Source organism: Nuphar pumila, chromosome 15 (genome assembly GCF_984573655.1).
Source record: "Nuphar pumila chromosome 15, dmNupPumi1.hap1.1, whole genome shotgun sequence".
NCBI classification, from domain to species: domain Eukaryota; kingdom Viridiplantae; phylum Streptophyta; class Magnoliopsida; order Nymphaeales; family Nymphaeaceae; genus Nuphar; species Nuphar pumila.
This window is the reverse complement of record NC_143263.1, coordinates 20,083,390-20,106,933: the sequence shown is the minus strand read 5'-3', so window position 1 is coordinate 20,106,933 and position 23,544 is coordinate 20,083,390. Positions and strand designations below refer to the sequence as shown.

Sequence of the window (23,544 nt, the reverse complement as noted above, 5' to 3'; positions counted from 1 at the left end):
TTTGGAGCCAGATCACATCCAAATCGAAACCCTACAATGTGTTCCAAGTTAGATCCAAATCAGAATCCAGATTCGTAAAAGTCAGAATAGTGACAGTTCATCCTAGATCCAGACTGGATTTGACCTGTTTGCAACCCATATATACTACAATAGATTGTACCTACAATCGAGTTGGAATCTCATGATGTGAGTTGTTTTGACTCAATCTAACCTCACAGATGTGTTCAGCATGCTCAGTTTAGTAGGAATTGGCCCTTGGATCATGTTTTTTCGACGAAAAAACATTCATAGCTGTTGATTTTTCTATCACCAGAAAAACCTGTATACAGGTTGGGTTTCAGCGATACAAACTCTGGTTCCCACTAATAAAAATATGTAGATCACATATATGATGTTAGATTGAAAATTCTGTGGCATCATTTTCAACTATCTTCAGATAAAGTTTCTTTCATGTCATAAAAATATAAGAAAGGAAGGTGTCATTCCCCATATTGCAGCACATGCTTAGTTTCTCTTATGTCATCCCAGGGAGGCTTAGCCTGTTAGGTTTTTTGGTTTGACAGAATTCGACAAGACTTTGGCCTTGGTCAAATGAGATATTGGGCTGGTTGCCTGCCCTGGTTTATTGAGGCCTGAATTTGACTCATTACCTGCCTATTGGCCTGGGCAGGATGAGTCAACCGGACCAGACAGTTTTGTGGCCACCTCCTTTGTGAGAAAAGTGATTGAAGATCATCCTCAACTTGAGGGAGGCTGTTAAATATGTATATGTAAATGAATATATTTCTGTACTGTATTGTACCACTTGTACAGCATACTGTACTGTATTGTACTACTGTACTGTATTGTACTGTATTGTACATCATACTGTACTATATTGTACTACTGTACTGTATTGTACTGTATTGTACAGCATACTGTACTGTATTGTACTATTGTACTGTATTGTACTGTATTGTACAGCATACTGTACTGTATTGTACTATTGTATTGTATTGTACCACTCGTACAACATATAAATATCAATGAAAAGGGGAGAAGACATTACGCCCAACATTTTTTTCTCTCTTCCCTCTTACCTCTCTCTCTATCTCTTGCTACGATAGTAAGGTGACTCCCACATCTGATTTCTCACATGGTATCAGAGCCAAGGGCGTGGTAATCACGATCATCTGGAAGGCCCCTAAGGACCTTGACGTGCGTTTTTGGGCGTTCTCAAGGAAAGTGTTTTTTTTTTCATCTTTTCTCTGTTGTTTCTCCGTTGAATCACTATATTTCGACGTCGTTTCTTCGTTTCCTCATATCGTGCATCTTTTCCTTCTTACATATTCTGTTATCCCCAATTTTATCAACCCTAATTTCTGTTTTCCCCAAATTTGGGAACCCTCATTTCTCAAAAGTGCCTCTTTTCTCAAACTTCTTGTGATTTCTTATCTATTTCTTGCAATATAGTTGATAAATCGTACATTCTGCACGATTAACTAAAAAATCGTGATTTCCAAAACTCAAAAATTTCTATCCGTACGGTTCTGTCCGTACAACCTACGAATTTCTGTCGTGCTGTTTGATTCATCTTTGATCTTCTTCCTTATGGATTCTAAAATCAGCCCCGGATTTCTTTCTCAACTTGTTTCTCACAAATTAACTCATGATAACTACTTACTTTGGAAACGCCAAATTCTGCCGTTTATCCGAAGTCATGGTCTTTCCGGGCATCTGGATGGGGGATCACCCGCCCCACCTATGACTATTACGCAAGAGGTAACTGGTAATGATGGGAAGGTGAGTTGCATTGCTATTCCAAATCCTGCGTATGATGTTTGGTTTCAGAAGGACCAATCTGTGGTTGCCTATTTGACTGCCACGTTATCTGATCGTATATTACAAACTATCTCTGACCATTTTACTGCTGCAGAACTATGGAGACATCTTGCTCACTCTTATTCACAGGTTTCTGAATCACGTGCACTTCAACTGAAATGGCAGTTCCAATCTATGCGAAAGGGAACTAAGACCATTACTGAATTTCTAGGGGATATCAAAATTATCATTGATCAGTTGGCCGCTATTGGATATCCTGTTTCTGACAGAGATGTTGTTCAGCAGGTATTGGGAAGCCTTGGGCCTCAATATCGTATGTTTTGCACTGCATTACAGGTTGCCTCTACACTTCCATGCTTTGAGGATTTACAGGCCAAACTCCTACAGTATGAAGTTAGTTTGACTCAAGATCATCTTATTGATGATCCTCATCCTGTCATGTTTACATCTGGGTCTACCTCATTTCGTCCACCTGCTGCTCATATGGGCCGTGGAGGACTCCTTCCTACTCCTACTGCTCCACCTGCCACTAGAGGTACCCGTGTCCCTACTTGCTTCCATTGCAACAAGCGTGGCCATGTGAAAGCAGATTGTTGGCACAACCCACAGAATCGCAACAAGGCAGGGAGGCCAGGACCAAGAGCTGGACAGATGAATGTTAGACAGTTTCAGGGGCAGCCGCAGGGAAATTTTCGAGCACATCAGGGTACTGATCAGGGACAGAGTGCAGGGTTGCCACATGATGTGCAACAAATTCTGATGACTGCATTTAACAACATGAATTTGCGTCAGAATGATGATGGAGTTTGGTATATTGATTCTGGAGCAGCCGCACATGTTACTTCTGATGCAGGTAAACTTTCCAACATGGTTCCTTATATTGGCACTAGCACTATTGTCACGGGAGATGGTTCCCACCACCCTATTTCTCATACTGGAAATGCATCTCTCTCTTTGTCACAATCTACACTACCATTGAAAAATGTCTTACTCACTCCTGCCATTGAGAAAAACATTTTATCTGTTTCTAAATTGGTTGATGAAACAAATTCATCCATGGAATTTACTCCGTCTTCTGTTTGTCTTAAGGACCTTCGAACCAAGAAGATGCTCGCTAAGGGTGAACGACGCGGAAACATGTACGTCTTCGAAGCAGCCCCCGGGACTTTGAAGACGTCATCTACCGTGTCTCCATCTTTTCCTGCTTATTTGAGTCAGTCTTCTTCTGTTATGCAATGTAATAAGCCAGTTTCTTGGCATCGTCGGTTAGGTCATTGTAGTCAAGGGTTCCTTGACAAATTGTCTTCTCAGGGTTTTATTCCCAAAGTCAAATTAGATCATAAGTGTCCTAGTTGTAATGTCTGCAAGAGTCATGTACTTCCCTTTCAAAGTATCAATAAAAGAGCTTCCAAGCCATTTGAAATTATTCACTCTGATGTTTGGGGCCCAGCTCCTGTTTCATCTCTATCTGGCTCTTGTTATTATGTGTTATTTCTTGACTCTTTCACTCGTTACACTTGGATTTACTTTATGAAATCTAAATCTGAAGTGTTCAAACTTTTCAAACAATTCCATGCTCTTGTTCAGAACCTTTTCAATTCAAATATCACTTATTTCCAGTGTGATGGTGGTGGAGAATACATATCTCATGATTTTAGTGAATATTTAAAGGACCATGGCATCACACGTAACTCCTCTTGTCCTTACACTCCACAACAGAATGGAGTAGCAGAACGTAAGCATCGGCATATTGTTGAAACCGCGTTAAGTATGATGCACAATATTGATATTTCTTTCTCTCTTTGGACTGAGGCCTTTCACACTGCAGTGCATATCATTAACAGGTTGCCTGTGGAATTATTAGGAGATCAGTCTCCTTATTTGCTTCACGGTTCTCACCCTTCTTATGATGATTTGCATGCTTTCGGATGCATTTGTTATGTCCATGTGGATCATTCTTTACGTAACAAGTTTCAGGACAGAGCAGTTCAATGCAGATTTCTGGGATATGCCGATGGGTATAAAGGATATAGATGTTATGATCCTATTTTGGGTAAGATTAAGGTGTCTAGAAATGTTGTTTTTGATGATGACCATTTCAGCACTTGTGATACTTCTCAGGTATATGAGCAAACTACTTATGATCCATGGCTTTGTGATACTTTGCTATATGACTCTATCAGAGATCCTGTTGTTGATGAACCAATTCAGTTTGAAGCAGACAACTCCATCATCCAGGATGCACCTTCACGGTTTTCAGGTTTGGTTTATGCCCGTCGAGGAGCCCCTTCAACTCCATCTCACGAGGCTCCCCCTCTTCGACGATCCACACGTGAAAGGCATCCTATCCATCGTTGGGTTAGTTACAACAATTTTTCTCTTGACTTTCAGTTGTTTCTAACCAATGTGGCCAAAGAGAAAGAGCCGTCTACTTTCCATCAGGCAGCCCATTCTCGAGCTTGGGTTGAAGCTATGAACGAAGAAATGGCAGCACTTCATGAATGCCATACATGGGATATTGTTCCTCGACCTGTTGATAGAAATGTTGTTGGTTCCAAATGGGTTTACAAGATCAAGCGTAAACCAGATGGTAGCATTGAAAGATATAAAGCTCGCCTTGTTGCACGCGGATTCACACAACAATATGGGCAAGATTATGAGGAAACTTTTAGCCCTGTTGTCAAAATTGGCACCATTCGTGTGATCCTCACTTTGGCACTTCAGCATGGTTGGTCTCTTAGCCAGTTGGATGTCAAGAATGCGTTCCTACATGGGGACTTGAAGGAAGAGGTGTATATGGAGCAACCTTCTGGATATAGTGAACATGATGCGGCTACATGGGTTTGTAAATTGAGAAGGTCTCTTTATGGTTTAAAACAGGCATCTCGGTCTTGGTTTGAGAGTTTCTCCATGGAAATTCAGCAGCATGGCTTTTCTAAGAGTATACTTGATCATTCTTTATTTATGTATAAGAATGATCATGTTACTACTTGGGTTCTTATATATGTTGATGACATCATTATCACTGGGAGTGATGATGCACATATTGCCTTGGTCAAGTCTTTACTCATGGCCAAATTCAAGATGAAGGACTTAGGCCCATTGCGATACTTCTTGGGAGTTGAAGTCGATAGACAAGATGATCGACTCACTCTAAGTCAACACAAGTATACTCTTGACATTCTTCACACCACTGGTATGATTAATTGTAAACCTCTCAGCACCCCATCTGTCTTAAATCATAAGTTTAGTGCAAAAGAAGGCCAATTATATCATGATTCCACTTTATATCGCCGCATTGTTGGTATGTTGCAATATCTTACATTTACAAGACCTGACATTGCTTATGCTGTAAATCAAGCATCTCAGTTTATGCATGCTCCCACTGATTGTCATATGGAATGTATTAAGCGTATTCTCAGATATCTGAAAGGGACTATTGGAGATGGATTGCTCTATCACAAAGATGAAAGCTTCACTACAGGACACCGTTTACTTACATATTGTGATGCAGATTGGGGTGGGGACCCTGATGAGCGTAGGTCGGTTTCAGGATATTGTGTTTTTATTGGCCCAAATATTGTCACTTGGAGTAGTAAGAAACAAAAGGCCATTGCTAAATCCAGCACTGAGGCAGAGTACAGGGCAATGGCAGCAGGGACAACTGATGTCACTTGGGTACGACATCTTCTTCAAGAGTTGAATGAACCTATCTCTTCCTCTCTGCTTTTATGTGATAATCAAAGTGCCATTAATATTTCTTTTAACCCTATTCATCATTGTCGCACGAAGCACATTGAGATTGATCAGCATTTTGTTAGACAAAAGATTGAAACAGAAGAAATTGAGGCTTCGTATGTCAGATCAGAAGACCAAGTAGCAGACATCTTCACCAAAGGATTGGTTAGTCATCAATTTTGGTTACTTAAGGGCAAGTTGAGCATGATTGAAGATCATCCTCAACTTGAGGGAGGCTGTTAAATATGTATATGTAAATGAATATATTTCTGTACTGTATTGTACCACTTGTACAACATACTGTACTGTATTGTACTACTGTACTGTATTGTACAGCATACTGTACTGTATTGTACTACTGTACTGTATTGTACAACATACTGTACTGTATTGTACTATTGTACTGTATTGTACCACTCGTACAACATATAAATATCAATGGAAAGGGGAGAAGACATTACGCCCAACATTTTTTTTCTCTCTTCCCTCTTACCTCTCTCTCTATCTCTTGCTACGATAGTAAGGTGACTCCCACATCTGATTTCTCACAAAAAGGGGAGGTTGTTGGAATTCTATGAAAGGTTGAGGTGGGGGGATGAGGGTGTTACCATTACTTTGCTTAAGTCATGTACTTTGTATGAATTATTCTTAATTTAAAAAATAAGAGTTACATTTTTATCAAAGAAAGGTTGCATTTTGAAGTTTGTTGATTTCTCTATATAAGCTACTCTTGCATTGGTTATTTCCTGTTCTTGGGTATTTTTTTTGTCTTAATTCTCATAAATATGAAGGAAATACTTCATTTTTATGATTATCTGATGCTTTTCCATGTTAATTCTCTATTTGTGTTGAAAATTGGAATAGCTATTAACCTTTACCACCACCATCTTGGTGGTTAACCAGATTAATGAGCTTGGTTCATTTTTGGGCACAAACGATAGTAAGCTTCTCATTTTTTCTGGTACAATAGGTGCATCTAACAATGTCACAAGGGATAGGAATCCTATGTTTGATGCTTATTTGTTTCTACTATATGACTAAGGAATATTCATCCATACAAGCAGTATGGAGTTGCTAGACCTTGTTCAATGATGATGAATATGGTGGGTTTTGAGTCTGCTCTGCTCTATTTTAAGCACCTGCATGGTGGGATAGTGGGTGTATCACATGCAAATGACATGACTTGCTGAAGAGGTTCTTTAAAAATTTCGGACCAATCTTCGTATATGTGGCAGAAGTGCTAGAAATACGTTCTAATCTTCTGATAAAGATTCTTTGATGGTTGATGGCTTGCATAAAATTACTTTTTCTTACCAACAATGCATTATTCCCCTTTTTGAAGAATCTGAGATGTCTGGGTCGATTAAGATGTCTGGACCAGTTAGAGGAAGGAATCCTGAGTTCAATTCCCATTGGGAGAAACTCCTGGCTTGAGTATTAAGAAAAAGAAGAAAAAAGAAGCTAAGATGTCTGTGTAGCTGTAACATGTTTTTTACAGGATCTATAGCTTCTCACAAACAGTAATCCTCTCAAGGGAGTGCTATTGAGCTGCGTCTATGCTATATATATATATATATATATATATATATATATATATATATATATATATATATATATATATTAGAAATGAAAACCTGCCCACTAAAAAACATGCCAAACCTCTCTCTCTCTCTGGCCGTGCCTCCCTCCCTCCGGCATCGGCGACCACAGATCCCCCTCCCTTTGGCACTGGCGATTGCAGAGATTTCGTTCTCTCCCTTCTCTCTCTCTCTCCCTCTCTCCCGCGACCGCAGATCCCTATCTCTCCGGCACCGATGATTGCAAGGCCCCTATCCTCTCCCTTTCCCTCTCCCGCAATCGCAAATCCCGCTCCCTCTAGCGTCGGATATGCGAACTTCTTCCCAAATATCTAAATATGTGAATTTTCTCCCAAATATGAGAAGATGTGAATTTCCTTCCAAATATGAGAAAATGTGAATTTCCTTTTAAAGGCTTTAGCAACACTTTTGAAGCGGCTCTTAAGGCTTTAGCGGTGCTTCAAAAGTGCCAATTTACAAATACCAGGAATGAGGCCCTTTGCTTGACATGTCCTGACATTCGCAAATACAATATGACATTCACAACCATGAGTTTCAAAGGTCCCAAAAATGTGCAAACTCTTTTTACTAAAATCACATAAGGGGCACAGGTAGGAGGACGTTCGCAAATGTGTGAGGACATTCACGTGCGAAGGTTAGGACATTTGCGTGCGAAGGTCAGGACATTCGCAAATGTGGGAGTATTTAGTTAAAAAATATGTGCACATTTTCGGGACCTTCGTAATTCATGGTTGTGAAATGTCCCCAAAATGTGCGAGTCTCCTTTTAATAAAATCGCATAAGGGGCACAGGCAGAAGGACATTCACAAATGTGTCGGAGGAAATTCACATATTTGAGAGAAAATTTGCATATTTGGATATTTGGGAGGAAGTTCTCATACCTGGAGGAAGTTCGCGTGGTGGGCAGGTTTGGCATGTTTTGTAGTGGGCAGATTTTCATTCCTTATATATATATATATATATATATAGTAATGATAGGGTGATATAGTTTCTATTCTAATTCAAGATAGCGTATGCACATTTTGACTTTAGTTGCACATGGTTAGTTTTTCAGAGAAGTTGACAGTTTTAAAACACGATATCTTGTTTTTCTAGTAAAAGTGCATGTTGGGGTTGGCAAACCCGTGACTCGGACTCTGATCGCCCGACCCCTGACTCACGGATCAGCGAGTTGACTTGGTAACTCGGACAGGTTAGGTCCTAATTTTTTAGTGTTTTTTTAATTATACTTTAATTTTTTAAATATTGAATATAATACTATGCTTTCTACAATGTGAATGCAAATAATCAAACTCCAGGCAGCAAATTCACTAAATCAAAGCATCAAAGAATAGAAACTACAAAATATTTGCATAAAAAATAAAATAAGCTTCATAGCTGCACATACATAAGAACAACAATAAAAAGTGAACAAGTAAAAAGTGAACAAGTAAACTAGTAATCACTATCTTTCCAAGTTCTAAATCATAAAATGCAATTAATGCATATTCTACAATCTACATGCTAATTTTTAGAAAAAATAAAAAAATGTGTAGCATATAATTTAGCAACGTAGTATTCACTCAAAGACAAAAAAAAATTGTGCAAACATCCCCAGTTGTGCCACACTGCACACTTCATACTTAACTATTACAAAGAAAAAAAGGTAAAAAATTCCTAAAAATTATAGGGAAACCCCACATTGCATATACTTTTTGTGGTTTTTCACCATTTTGTGTACCATACCATGTTTGTGTGTGTAGTGTGGGATTGTGTGGACTGTGGACAACAAAATAAACCCTCAATAGTGTGCATCGTACACACTGCGATATAAGGAAAGTGAGAAACCCCCATCAATCTGGACAAAAAAAGAAGAAATCTATGCCCCCCAAGGCCACAACAAAGACAAGGCAAAGAGAGAGAGAGAGAGAGAGAGAGAGAGAGAGAGAGAGAGAGAGAGAGAGAGAGAGAGAGAGAGACTGGCTGCCAGCGGCAGACAGTGGTTGTCGTTGGTCGTTGGTGGTCACTGGTAGTCGCCTAGGGTTCAAGAACCAACTGTCGACCGTTCTAAAAAAAAGATCCTTTTAAAAGAATAAAACATGTTATTATTGAAATAAACCGATACGAAACCTTTTTCGACTCAGCGAATCAGGACCGAATCGTCTCGTGACATCTCACTCCTGAATCAGACGATTCAGGACTGAATCGGCGACTCGTTGAGTCAGCCGATTCAAGCCTGATCCTGGTTAAAATAGGATTGGCCTGAATCGGCGACCCAGTTAGTGGGTGATCCGGTCCGACTCGGGCGATTCTTGAGTCGGATCGCCGGGTTTGCCAACCATGGTTGGGGTTGCTAAAATTCTGTATTGTAAGAACCTTTTCTACTTGAGCTCTTTTTATTCTGTATAATGTATTGAATGTGTTCCATCCTTCAGGCTTCTGACATTTCAAAATTCATTCTCGTGTTTCCCTTTTATACTCTCTTATTGCATTACCTGGATAGGGTGCTAACCTGCGTATAACATTTGTCTCTCTCCAATGAACTTGCCAAAATAATACTTGGGAACTTGTGTTAGCTTGACTACCATTTTATTGATTGACATCTTTATTCATTTGTTCAACTTTATATTGAATGCTTTCTTTGTGGTTCCGTCGGTCTATTAATCCTCTCATCTCACATGTAGATATTGCTACTGGCATGTGTATGCACATAGACGTGCAAAACTATATGCAGACTAGTCAACTGATGTTATTTTGTTGCTGCAGTGCCACAATGGGCATACCCTGTGCTCTACATGTAAATCGAGAGTTCACAATAGATGTCCAACTTGTAGACAGGAACTTGGGGATATCAGATGCTTAGCATTGGAGAAGGTAGCTGAGTCACTTGAACTTCCTTGCAAGTACTACACACATGGCTGCCCAGAGATATTTCCGTACTACAGCAAACTCAAACATGAAGCTCAGTGCAACTTCAGGCCATACAATTGCCCATATGCAGGGTCTGAGTGTTCTGTTGTTGGAGACATTCCTTTCCTTGTTGCTCATCTGAGGGATGACCATAAAGTCGACATGCACACTGGATGCACATTCAATCACCGATATGTCAAGTCTAATCCTCGTGAAGTTGAAAATGCCACTTGGATGCTGACGGTAAGTTTGGTTAAATTACTAAACCTTGCAATGTCGGGTTCATTCACATGTGCTGACTCTTGTATTTACTTGATGGAAAATATGAGCACTACTCTGTGTGTGAGAGTACATGTGTGGGGTCAAACTCATATATCTTATATATCTTTTCCTTTTCAAGTGTATGTGTGTGCTTGCAAGCATGTGAAATCAGGTTCTTCTGTGTATCTTGCCGGAATATTTTTTGCATTGTAATAATCTCTTGAAACATTCTGCAATGGGGTTGCGTGTGAAGGTATGTTTGCGGTCTTCAGTCATTTCTTTGTACATTTCTACTGACTGTCACCTCTCTCTCCTCTCTAGGTCTTCAATTGCTTTGGACACTATTTCTGCTTGCACTTTGAAGCTTTCCAACTGGGGATGGCTCCAGTGTACATGGCATTCCTTCGCTTCATGGGTGATGATAATGAGGCGAGGAATTTCAGTTACAGTCTTGAGGTTGGTGCCAATGGGAGAAAGCTAATTTGGGAAGGCATTCCTAGGACCATCAGGGACAGCCACCGTAAGGTTCGTGATAGCCATGATGGTCTCATCATTCAGAGGAATATGGCACTTTTCTTCTCAGGTGGGGATCGGAAAGAACTAAAGCTCCGCGTTACAGGCAGGATATGGAAAGAGCAACAGAACCAGGATACTGGTGTGTGTATACCAAACCTTTGTAGCTAAAGCTTGTTGATGCTTATACAATTAGTGTTATACAATTAGTGTATGATCATGCGTGTGCTTGAGTCTGTTGGATTTCTGATTTCTGAACCATGTTGTAAGGATATAAATGTTCCAGTCAATGGATTCTGAGCTTCATATGTATTTTATGTTTTTCACGTTTTCCCAATTGTTGGTTAATAAGTCATATTTTTGGTTTTCATGTTTTAACATTATGTAAGTTGAATATTCAGACCTGCATACTTCAGTTATACTTCATACCACACTCGTTCTTATGCTTTCCTTGCAGAGAGAGAGAGAGAGAGAGAGAGAGAGAGAGAGAGAGAGAGAGAGAGAGAGAGAGAGAGAGAGAGAGAGAGAGAGAGAGAGAGAGATGATATCACCTTATTATACTACTAGAGGGGACTCTTGAGGAGACGTAGTTGCTGTAGCCTGTAGCAAGACCAGAGGATATTTTCTAGCCATGGGCATGATCTTCTTGAATACAATCGTGGGGAAGTTTCTTTGTTTTGTTTAATCTCTAACAATAGAACTAGTGCATGCCTTGCTGATGGTTATTCAGAGGATCCTTGGTTCCAGAAGTGCCTGAGGGAACCAATGCTCCCCACCAAGCTTAATGATACTTTTCCAAACAAATCAGATACGATATGGAAATTATTTGCTTTCTTTCTGAAGGAGCTTGAATATATGCGGTTTAACTTTCATATTTACTTTATTCTCGCTGTTGGCTTTCAGTCGAGTAGAAAAGCTTGTATCATAAATGGGGTTACATCCCTTGGCAAATTGCATGGTTGCCGTTGGCTTTCATTTAAGTATAAAAGTTTGTATTTTGCAAATTGTATGCTTGGCTTATTGTGGGTCAATTGCAGTTTGGCAGCTTTTACTGTGCCCGTGAAATTCACTTATTCACTTATTCACGGCTACGTTCATTGCCATGTGATATATATATATATATATATATATATATATATATATATATATATATATATATATATATATATATATATATATATATATATATATATAAATATAAAGAGTGAGTGGTAGCTGGGCAACTACCAGCAGACTCATACTGGCTGTCCAACAGCTTTTTCGGTTTTTTTAGGCTTTAGCAGCGGTTTTGACCGCTGCTAAAGATTTTTGCACTGACTGTCCATCAAGGTTGTGATGGATGGCCAGCGTGAGTCCGCTGGTGGTTGCACACCTATCACTTTATAATATATATATGAGAACTTAACATATTATGCTCTCTTTTCTCGTTCTGCCCCTTTAGGCCTCATAGTTTGAAGTGTTTTATGATAGATTTGAACCATTAGATGTGTTTAGCATGCTCGATTTAGTGGGAATCGACTCTTGGATCATGTTTTTTCTATGAAAAAATGTATTTTATGAGTTAGGATGGATGGCCACGTTAGGTGCAAAATGGGGTTTCCTTGATTTTATTGGGATCAACTCTTGAAGCTTTTGACACATGGGTGGGTTTTTATAAGGTTCAAAAAATCAACGGTCCAAAATCTTTGTAAATTTTTTAGGCTCCAAATATCATTTTTCATTAAAAACACATGATCCAACTGTGGATTCCTCGTAAATCAACCATGCCCGATACATTTATGGGGTCAGAATTGTGAAAAAATACTAGAAGGGCAGAAAAACCCACTTAGCACATATCATTTCACACCTAACATGTGAGCAACAACCAATTTCTCTCTCTCTCTCTCTCTCTCTATATATATATATATATATATATATATATATGAGATCTGAACATATTAGGCCTTCTCTTCTCGTTCAGCCCGTTAGGCCTCATAGTTTGAAGTGTTTTATGACAGATTTGAACCGTTAGTGTGTTTAACTTACTCAATTTAGTGAGAATCGACTCTTGGATCATGTTTTTTTGACGAAAAAATATATTTTTATGATTACAAAAAAAAATTGATGCCTTCATAGCCATTGATTTTGGATCACTGAAAAAACCTACATGCAGGCCAATTTTCGGAGATCCAAAAGCCGGTTCCCACTAAACAAAGCCTATAGATCACATTTATTGTGTTAGATGTGAGAAAAAATACTAAAAACTATGATTTTGAATGGCCCTAATGGGGCAAAATGAGAAAACGGGTCAGAACAAGTGCATTACACACACACACAAACACACACACACACACACACATATATATATATATATATATATGACCATACTTGTATGACTAATTTGATAGGTTTTTCGAAATGCCATACAATTTTCGATATTCTCCCTATGTTCAAAATCACAAATAGCCATCTTTGGAATATCCTTTTTAAACATTGCATGCACAGAACTCACGAAGTTCATGCGAAATGTCTCTCCATTCGTTGGATGCTGCATACTTTCACTTAAAATGCGGTTTGCACATTTTTTTGTGGACTTCACGAAGTTCGTGTAATAATATTTGCAAACATCCTTTCAAACTTGAACCTTGAAACTTTGCTAATATCTGACTAAGTTTGCATATACCTCAAAAGTTTGCATAAAAATAAGTACGAACATCCTCTTAAACTGAACCTCATAACCTCACAAATACTTGACTAAGTTCGCATATATGTGAGAAGTTCACATAAAAATAGGTGCTAACATCTTTAAAAACCTCAAAACTTTGGCAATATCTGGCTAAATTCACACAAAAATAGGTGCGAACATCCTATTAATCTAAACCTCTTAACCTTGCAAATACCAGACTAAGTGCGCTTATACCTCACGAAGTTTTCATATACCTCATGAAGTTTACACTCTTTAATGATTAAATATAAAAACTGATTCTCCACAACTTAAGGCCTTTTTTTGCTCGCTTTTAGGGTTCTTTGTGGTCCCCAACCAACTTGACCACTTTTTTGTCAACTATTTCGGTGACACTTCATCCTCGAGTATTCATGTAACACTTTTGAATTTTCAATAGCTTTCTATAAATAGAAATAAAATTTTATTTATGACTTGTTGAATATAGCTGGAATAAATGTGCAACTTAATTAGAATAAATGGGCATTTGAGTATGGAATTTATTGGCTACAAATTTGAGTTAAATGTGAGATTTAAATTGGGTTTAAATTTGGATCTAGTGGGAGCCATGGGTGGGACATTCATTAGATTGGATCCTCTTGGAATTTGAATCCAAGAAGAGGTGATGTATGAAGATTAAAGAGAAGTGGGGCCCACGCCCAAGCCAGGGTGGGATGCCCCACCTTCCTTCTCTATAAGTCTCTACTTGTTTCACCTAATTAGCTAAGTTAATTAAGAAACCTTAATTAGCTAAAAATTATTTAAGCTAAGGCTGAGGTATATAAGAAAAACCTACCTAAAAAAAATTAAAGCTTAAGGCAAGTAAGAGATTTCCCTCTCCTTTCCCTTTAATGTTTTATAGAGAACCTAATTAAATAAGAATCTTAAGAAGGAAGGTTGAAAATGTTTTCCCTCTCAAATGATTTGGAGAGCCCACTTTGGAAGGGAGTAGAGGGAAAGAAGCAAGATAATATGGTAAGCTAGAAATCTTACCTCTTCCTCTTACTTTTACTTTTTGGAAAGATCATAAAGAGTTTGACAATTTGGCAAGGGAATTAAGAATTTTTCAGATTTCCTTGAAAAATTTTGTACTCCATATAGGCTTGGGGGGTGAGGGTCTATTAAGAGAACCCCTCACACGCACCCCTTGTTTCCCATTTGCTCTCTCTCACTCTCTCACGAGTCCATCTCTCTCACCAGCATCCCCTTCATTTTCTTTCCTCCTTGATCCATATCCTCTCACACGTTTGGGAGGGACTCCGTTGACGGATGTGGGCAGTGAGTATGCTGGAACTATTGGCAAATTTCAGCTGAACCAGGAGTTCATCGACTTATCTCTGGGTATCAATGAACCTGTGGTTGCCTCCAAGCCTAATTGAGGTAGGAACTTGTTCGTGATAGTGTGTCCAAGGTACCAAGATGTAACCCTATTTTAGGCATATGTATGTCAATACATATGCTAAGCTGTGGGTGGTAACCATGGCTAAGATCAATTACTTAAACTATTTACATATATATAGTTTCACTGTTGCGTATAGTTTGAATACACAGTGGGCAATTACATATGTTGATGTATTGATGATACATTTATATGTTGTTTTATGAGTATGTTGTCAATGTGAATCAGAAGTCTGAATTCATGAAATAACAAGTATGGGTTATATACTTATCCTTGAAAATATTGCAGAAATATATATAATTGTACTTGTTTTAAATATGCATTCATCCAAACTCCTAAGCATGTCTATTTTTCTGCATAAGCTGTTATATTTCTATCTTTTTAAAAAATATTAGCCAATATTCTATAATCTGTCAATTTTCTAACTCTGAAAATCATGAACACCTTGCAGAAAACTAAAGTCATGAGTATGGGTTTACAATTGTTTTCTTTTAGCATGATACATGCTTCTATGTTGTACCAAAATTGTGTTATTACTGTCCACATGCATCTCTACTTTACTAAACCTGTGTAAGTGTTACTGTTTACATGCATTGCTAAGTTGGTGACGTGCTAGACTCGTGCATCTAAATATTCCAAAAACTATACAAGCATACATTAAAGGATTTCATGCATCAATAGTCTCATAACAATGTTGTTTTCTGTACATTATATATATATATATGCTGATTTTGAGTCACATTTATGGTGTTGTTTTTAGGCACATTTATATGCAGTTTGGAGCCATATAGAGGTGATATTTTTATGCACATTTAGGTGCTGCTTTGAAACACACAAATATGTTGTTTTATGCACATTTAGGTACTGTTTTGAACCCCATATATGTGCCATTCTTACGCATATTAGGGTGCTATTTTGAAACACATATCTATAATATTTTGAATTTACATAACTATGCTGAGTTAAAATCACATATCTAGTTTGTTTTGAAACATATATCTATGTTGTTTTGAAATTACATAACTATGCTGAGTTAGAACCACATATCTAAGCTGTTTTGAAATACATAATCATGTTTTTGAGTCAGATATTTGTGCTGTTTTACTCACATATATGGACTGTTTTGAGCTACACAAATGTGTTGTTTCATAGCTGCACTCATGTGTAGTTTTGGCTATGTGAATGAGTGGTTTAAGTACATTATTCCAAGTATTTTAATAACCTTTATAATCTAACTAAAACTGAAATCCAAAGGAGCAACACAAATATCAAGAGAGAAAACCTAAGAGGTCAAACCCAAAACAGAATGCATCCTAAACTTCTGTAAAAGAACATGGATCTACCACATTGAACAAAGTCGGTAGTCTAGTCTCCTAACTCTGAGTATTGGGGACCAACCAAGTCATTGCCACTTAGAGCAAAACCAAAATATCCTCCGAGTTTTGTATCACTAACCTTCTCATAGGTAAGCCCATGGTTGAATGGGTTATATGTTGTTATTATGTTATATATATTTTTCTCCTCTTTCTAAGTTTAATTAACTTACCTCACATATATGCAATTTAATATTGCACTGATGGCTTAATAGCCTAGGTACCCACACCGGGTAGCCTACTGCATTGCCTTATTTGACATGGTTCTTCAACCAACTCACTCACAATAGTGGATAAGACATTGTTTACTTATTAAATAAACTCATTCAGTGTGCTTCGGTACCTCTAAATTAGTCAGGTCTTTCAAATGTGATTATGTGTGCATGAATCTTAGTTTCTTAATTTGGGTGCTTCTGCAACACCCGACAACTCTATTTTGACCCTGTGCTCAGACCTGAGCAACCCGGTGTAGGCATGTCATTATACTTTACACTACTAGTACATGTCATGACCAACACATATTTGATCCAAAACAAAGGAGAACACTTGGACATAGGTCTTATAAAAGTCACGAGTATATATATATATATACCCCGAGTAGTCTCTTATGTTAGGGTTATAGCTACTCTGCATGTACCTGCAGGAAAAATAACAAGAGAAATAATTACTAAATTTGAGTAGAGTGATTTTTATATTAGAGTATACTACTGTAGCACTGATTACCCTACTTAAAGATCTACAATCATCTAAAAAAATAATAGCTATAACTAATTCTTGGCTTTGATGTCTCATAAAACTGGATATGTGGAAGACTCAATGATTCTCCAATATAATTTTTCTTCGAACCTAGATAGCCAACATGTATGGATGGATATGTTGGTCGATGATGATGTGAAATCGATGTTATTTTATGGTGATGTTTACTTAGTTGCTCGCAAAGCTAAGAAGAAGTAAAGATTGTGCATCTATTCATGAAGTGGAGTCTAATATTTACTTGTTGCCTTAAACCACATCGATTTTCAAGGCACCCTACTGTATGACACTGGCAGAGCTCGAGGAGCTGAATAAGCAACTGAATGAATGAAACTTTATTTCACTGAGTGTTTTTCCCTAAGAAGCATGAGTGTTATCCATAAAGAAAAATGGCAGTTCGATGAGGTTATGCATAGACTACAAGATGCTTAACCAAGCAACCATCAAGAACAAGTATCTCTTATCCCATATCGATGACCTATTGATCAACAACAAAAGGCCAAGTGTTCTCGAAGATCGATCTTCGATCTGGGTACCATCAACTCAGGATCAAAGATGAGGATATTTTGAAGATGACGTTCAGGATGAGGTATGTGCATTATGAGTTCGTAGTGATGCCTTTCAGATTCATTAATGCACCAACAACATTCATATACTTAATGACTCATGTATTCTTACCTGACCTAGACTCTTTCGTGATAGTATTTATTGATGATATCTTGATATATTCTGAAAGCACAGAGCAACATTAAGATCACCTAAGAATGGTATTAATGACTCTTAGAGAACGTTAGCTTTATACTAAGTTCTCTAAGTATGAGTTTTGGCTTAAGAGGGTGATGTTCTTGGGTCACGTGATCGCGAAAGATAGAGTATATGTGGACCCTACTAAGGTGGATAATTTTTCTAATAAACCTTTTGAGTATTAATGATAAAAATTTTATTCTAATTGGATTTTAATGAGTGAATCTCATATATTCAAATAGGTAGAGGTTGTGTTTAATTGGGATCAACCAAAGAATGTTACTGATATCAGGAGTTTTCTCGAACTTGCAGACTACTATTGGAAATTTATTCAGGATTTGTCATGCATTTTTTTGTCGATGACTAAGCTTCTGAGGAAGAGAGTTAAGTTCTAGTGAGATAGTAAGTGCGAAAAAAGCTTCTAGATGCTAAAAGAGAAGCTTATGACTGCTCCTATGTTTACTTTGCCATTCAATCATGGCGGTTTTGTGGTATATATAGATGTCTCAGGTACATGCCTGGGATATGTCTTGATGCAACACAAGAAGGTTATAGTCTATGCATATCGACAGTTGGAGACTCATAAGAGAAGTTACCCTACCTAAGACTTAGAGTTGACTGCAGTAGCATTTGCATTGAAGATATAACAACATTACATGTACAAAGAACAATTCAAGGTATTTATAGACCATAAGAGTTTAAAGTACCTATTCTCATAGAAAGAGCTCAATATGTAGCGAAGACAATGGTTAGAGTTTATCAAGGACTATGATTTTACCATTTCCTACCATTCAAAACATGCAAACATTATAGCAGATGTTCTTAGCCGCAAGGCTGGTGGCACATTGGTCATCCTACTAGGCACATGATGGAGATTAGTGCAAGATTTTGTTGATTGAAAGCCTTTTTTAGATGACTATATTGTAATCCGATTATCCAGCTTGATTGTTCAACCGGAGATCCTTTTGAGGATAGTCAAAGAACAAAAGAATGACCCTTAGTATTAGAAGCTAAAGGCACTTGCTCAACATGAACATGCCTCTTTTCGACTTAAAGAGGATAAAAGTATTTAGATGAATGAGCGACTTTGGGTACCTGATGGCCCTAGACTAAGGAGGAGCTTCTGGACGAGGCTCATAAGTCTAAGTACGCCATGCACCCAGAAAGTAGGAAAATATTCAAAGACCTATAGAAATCCCACAATAGAAATAATAGAACGTTATAATGGACTTTATGGTGGGTTTACCCAAAACTCGACGACAATACGATGCGATTTGCGTGATTGTTAATAGACTCACCAAATCAGCATACTTCCTGCCCATTCAAATCAGCCAGTCCCTTGAGAGTGTAGCCAATTTGTACATTAGGGAGATTGTTTGACTACATGGAGTACCGATCTTGATTGTATTCAATCATGATCCTTGTTTTACTTTTAAGTTTTGGGGGCAATTATAGAAGGCTTTGGGTATTAAGTTGAAATTTAGTACCACCTTTCATCTCTAAACCAATGAACAATCTGAGAGGGTGATACAAACTCTTGAAGATATGTTGTGAGCTTGTGCTTTGAACTAGAGATGCGATTGGGATATGCATGTAGTACTTGCCGAGTTTGCATACAATAACAACTATCATGCTAGCATCAGAATAGCTCCTTACAGGGCTCTTTATGGAAGGCCCTATCAATCATTCGTATTAGGGCAAACTTGGTGAGCGAACTATAGATTCACCAATTATACTGCTGCACTACACCCAACAGGTGCAAATGATACGAGATAGGCTACGTACAACTTAGAATCGCCCAAAGAGCTATGCAAATCAACGATGTCGAGAACTCACTTTTAACATGAGAGATTTCATTTTTGTTAGGGTATCACCTACCAAAAGTATGTTCTAATTCGGAAAAAAAGAAAAGTTGAGCCCTAGATACGTCGAATCTTTTGAGATCCTAGAGCAGATTGGTGAAGCAACATGCCGTGTGACACTACCTCTTCAGTATGCACAAATTCATAATATATTCCATGTGTTGATGTTGAAAAAGTACATCCATGATTCATCTTATGTTATCCAGTATGAAGACGTGGATATTCGAAAAGACTTAACAGTAGAGGAGAGGCCAATAAAGATTTTGGACCAGAAGAAACAAGTGTTAAGGACAAAAATCATTCCTCTTGTGAAAGTATGTTAGTAACATCATAGTATAGAGGAATGCACATAAGAACCCAAGGCTAATATGCAGGAGAAATACCCCAGTTTATTTGATTAGTACTCATAACAAATTTTGAGGACAAAATTCTTTTTAAGGGAGAATGATGTAATATCGACAAATTTTTCGATAATTATTAAATCAATGAAGATAAATTTTGTGTCTCAATTATAGATTGAATTTTAAATTGAATTTAAACTTAATTAAACATGAATTCGAATTAGGATTTAATTGAATATGAGTTTAGATTTAGCATTTGAATTTGGATCTAAATTTGATTTAGATGTAAATTGGATTTGGATTGGAATGTGGACTTAATTGGATCTCATTTGGATTTGGATTCAATTTAAAATTAAATTAAAATTTAAAATAGAAAATTATTAGATTTGAATTAGTTAATTAATTAAATTAATCAAGAAGGATTCCCAAGAGGGTGGGATGCCCATCCCTATGTGGGCCCATCCTACTTGGCTGGAACTTTTTACTTTCTAAGTTTTTAATTACCTAGGATTTTATACTAAAACTTAAAGTCAGAAAGTTGAATAGTTTCTTAATTAAAAAGACTAACTAATTAGGAGTTTTAAAGTTTTTATTAGAAAATTAAACTCTAAGGTGGGATGCCCCTTAGGTGGGCCCTCCTACTTGGATGAGAGTCCATACGATATGGACTCCACATGTGAAATAAAATTCCAAGGAGGTGGGATGTCCCCACCTACCTTCTTTAAAATAAGAAATTAATTAAAACAAGAAATCAATATGGTTGAAAATATTAATTGGCTTGGACTTTCCTAAGTCAATTAGAAATTCATCTAGAAGCCATTGAAGACTTACCAAATAAGAGTGGGGATCCAATGAAACTTATAAAAGGCCCTTTCATGCCCCCTATTCCTATTTGTTTTTTTTTTTTCTCTCAAGTCGCTCTCTCTTCCTATTTTCTTCTCTCGTTCTTCTCCCTCATCCATGCTTCCTCATTAGAGGCCTGAAGCTGGTGTAGGTTGTCCCCTAGTGCTGGTATAGCTAAGAAAAGGAAGTGCTTATCAAGGAAAAAGTGCTTCTATAGTTTCAGAGTTCATTTCAGTTTTCTTTTTTGAGTTTTCGACTTTCGAGGTAGGCTATGGGTGTATGTATAATGCTATGAATCATGTGAGTGCTATGAGAGGATTTCTAGATGCATTTCAATATGTATATAAGTCATGGCTCATGCATGGACTGATATCATATTGAGGATGGAGGTTTTAGAACTTCAAAACCGATTTTATCAAAATCATTTTTGAGATTATTGTTTTAATCAATAGATGCTTTTGAAAAATTGGTTTATGGGATTCTTGATGCATGCTTTGTATTAGATTATTCATGAACAACATGTGTTAAATTAGTTTCCTGATAACCTGAGATTAGATGTGCATTGATTGATTTAAAAAAACAAGAATAAAATCAATTTTTGTGAAAATTGATTCTTGGTTTATAAAAGCCTTCTTTTGGAAAATCAGCTATATATGATCCTTGATTTTTATATTAGGTCTTGTATTGATTCCTATTATAAATGTGATCTATGAGATTGCTGTGTGCATGCCTATGTATGGTGTGTTATATTGAATTAAAATCAGTAGGATGCATGCTTATGTTGCTTCTTTATGAAAAATATGTAATTAAATGATGTGTTAGTTGAAATTGCATTCTATTATGTAACTTCTATTCTGACCAGTTTAAAAAAAATTACTGGTTGAAATTAAATGATGTGTTGATTCCTATTATGAATGTGATTTCTGAGATTAATATGTGCATGCCTGTGTATGGTGTGTTATATTGAATTAAAATCAATATGATGCATGCTTATATTGCTTCTTTATGAAAAACATGTAATTAAAATGATGTGTTAGTTGAAATTGAATTTTATTTTATAATTTCTATTCTAATCAGTTTGATTTCTATTGTGAATGTAATATCTGAGATTGATGTGTGCATGTTTGTGTATAATGTGTTATATTGAATTAAAATCAATAAGATGCATACTTATATTACTTTTTTATGAAAAATATATAATTAAATGTTGTGTTAATTAAAATTATATTATGTTATATGATTTTTATTCTGACTAGTTTGAAAGAATTTACTAGTTCTCAAATTTTAGAAAGATGTTACATACACATAGAGGAAGTTCCAGAAAAAAAATTGGGTTCGTTTGAGGTCCAGATTGAGAGATACGACCCCTGTAAGTTAGAACACAAATTTTGTCGTAACATAAATTCTGTAATGACTGCATAATTTTTTGATTTTATTTCTCTCAATCTACTTATGTTTATGGCCATTTTTTTTCTCAATGTTAGTTTATATATTGAAGAAGACGATAAAAATTTGGTGTACAAATTTATTACGGTCTATGAAAAGTTGGTTCTAGAAACCTAAAATTTTGGGAATACAGTCTGTATAAGAACAAGAGTAGGCTGTAGTATGTGAATTTTAATTCTAAGATGGGATGAGTTTTAGAACTAATTTCTTTTGAAGATTTTTTCATGCATACCCATCTATCTACAATAAAATTTACAAAAATTATCGTATTCTATAAATTTGTGGGTTGATGGTTCTTTGGTAAAGCTAAACCAAACAAGTTTGTTTTTTGAACAGAAAATCAGTTTCAGTAAACAATTTATTTCTCTTTGTTTTGAAATGAGATTGATCCTAGGTTTTTAGCTATAAATAGTTAACACATATATGCATCTACTGTAAAAAATTTAGATTTAAACTCATTGTATTCTGGCCGTGACATAATTTATGCCGACTGATCAATTCTGTCCATGCAATTTTAAATTTAAGATCTTATTTACATGTATGTCTTGGTTCAAAAACTGAATCAGTTGGACATGAAAGATGTTCATAACTGAACCAGATGAACACACTATTGGTTAGGGCATAGTGTGTGGTCTTACGAATGTTTTAGATTTATAAATTCAATTATATACATGTAATTGTGCATATACTAGAATTTTTTTTTACAAGGCTAAATGAATTGCATGTTGTGTTCACATGCTTGAGTGAATTATGATATAAAACATCTTAATATGACATGCAACATGAGTTTATGACATAAAATATGGTGTTATGATATACATAATGATGATTTATGTATTATTGTTATGTGATATTAGACATGATATGAATGCTTGCACAAATGGATGCTCATGTATGAGTTTATGGTTTAAAGAATCAATTTAGTGCTTGAGAGCACGAATATGACTTGCTGCATAATCTGATGTATAATGTGATGTAAGGTATAGCTGTAAGATATAGAGAGACATGTATGCATATATTGATGAATGAAATTGTAGTTCAAGCAATTACCACCATGGTGCCACGGGTGCACAAATAGATGTATGTGTGGCATGTAATATCATTATTCTATAAGGCATGAAAAACATATATGCACACCAGATCATTCTTGAGTGAGCAAGAGGTTGTTGAGAACCCAAGGTGGATGCTAAGAGTGCATCGAGTTATGATAATAATTACATACATGCACACATAATAATTTGGGATCACCTTCACAAGTAAGA

General features: G+C 36.8%; 1 protein-coding gene across 1 annotated transcript in view; it reads left to right on the top strand.

The window, feature by feature from the left end:
* LOC149814732 (E3 ubiquitin-protein ligase SINAT5-like) overlaps nucleotides 1–11,251 on the top strand; it is a 38,913-nt gene extending 27,662 nt beyond the window's left edge. Inside the window, exons 2-3 of the mRNA XM_089988494.1 lie at nucleotides 9,903–10,289; nucleotides 10,629–11,251. Of these exons, the coding sequence (XP_089844620.1) occupies nucleotides 9,903–10,289; nucleotides 10,629–10,991 (750 nt within the window). The 3' untranslated portion in view covers nucleotides 10,992–11,251. The remainder of the gene's footprint in view (nucleotides 1–9,902; nucleotides 10,290–10,628) is intronic.
* Nucleotides 11,252–23,544: the final 12,293 nt, after the last annotated feature.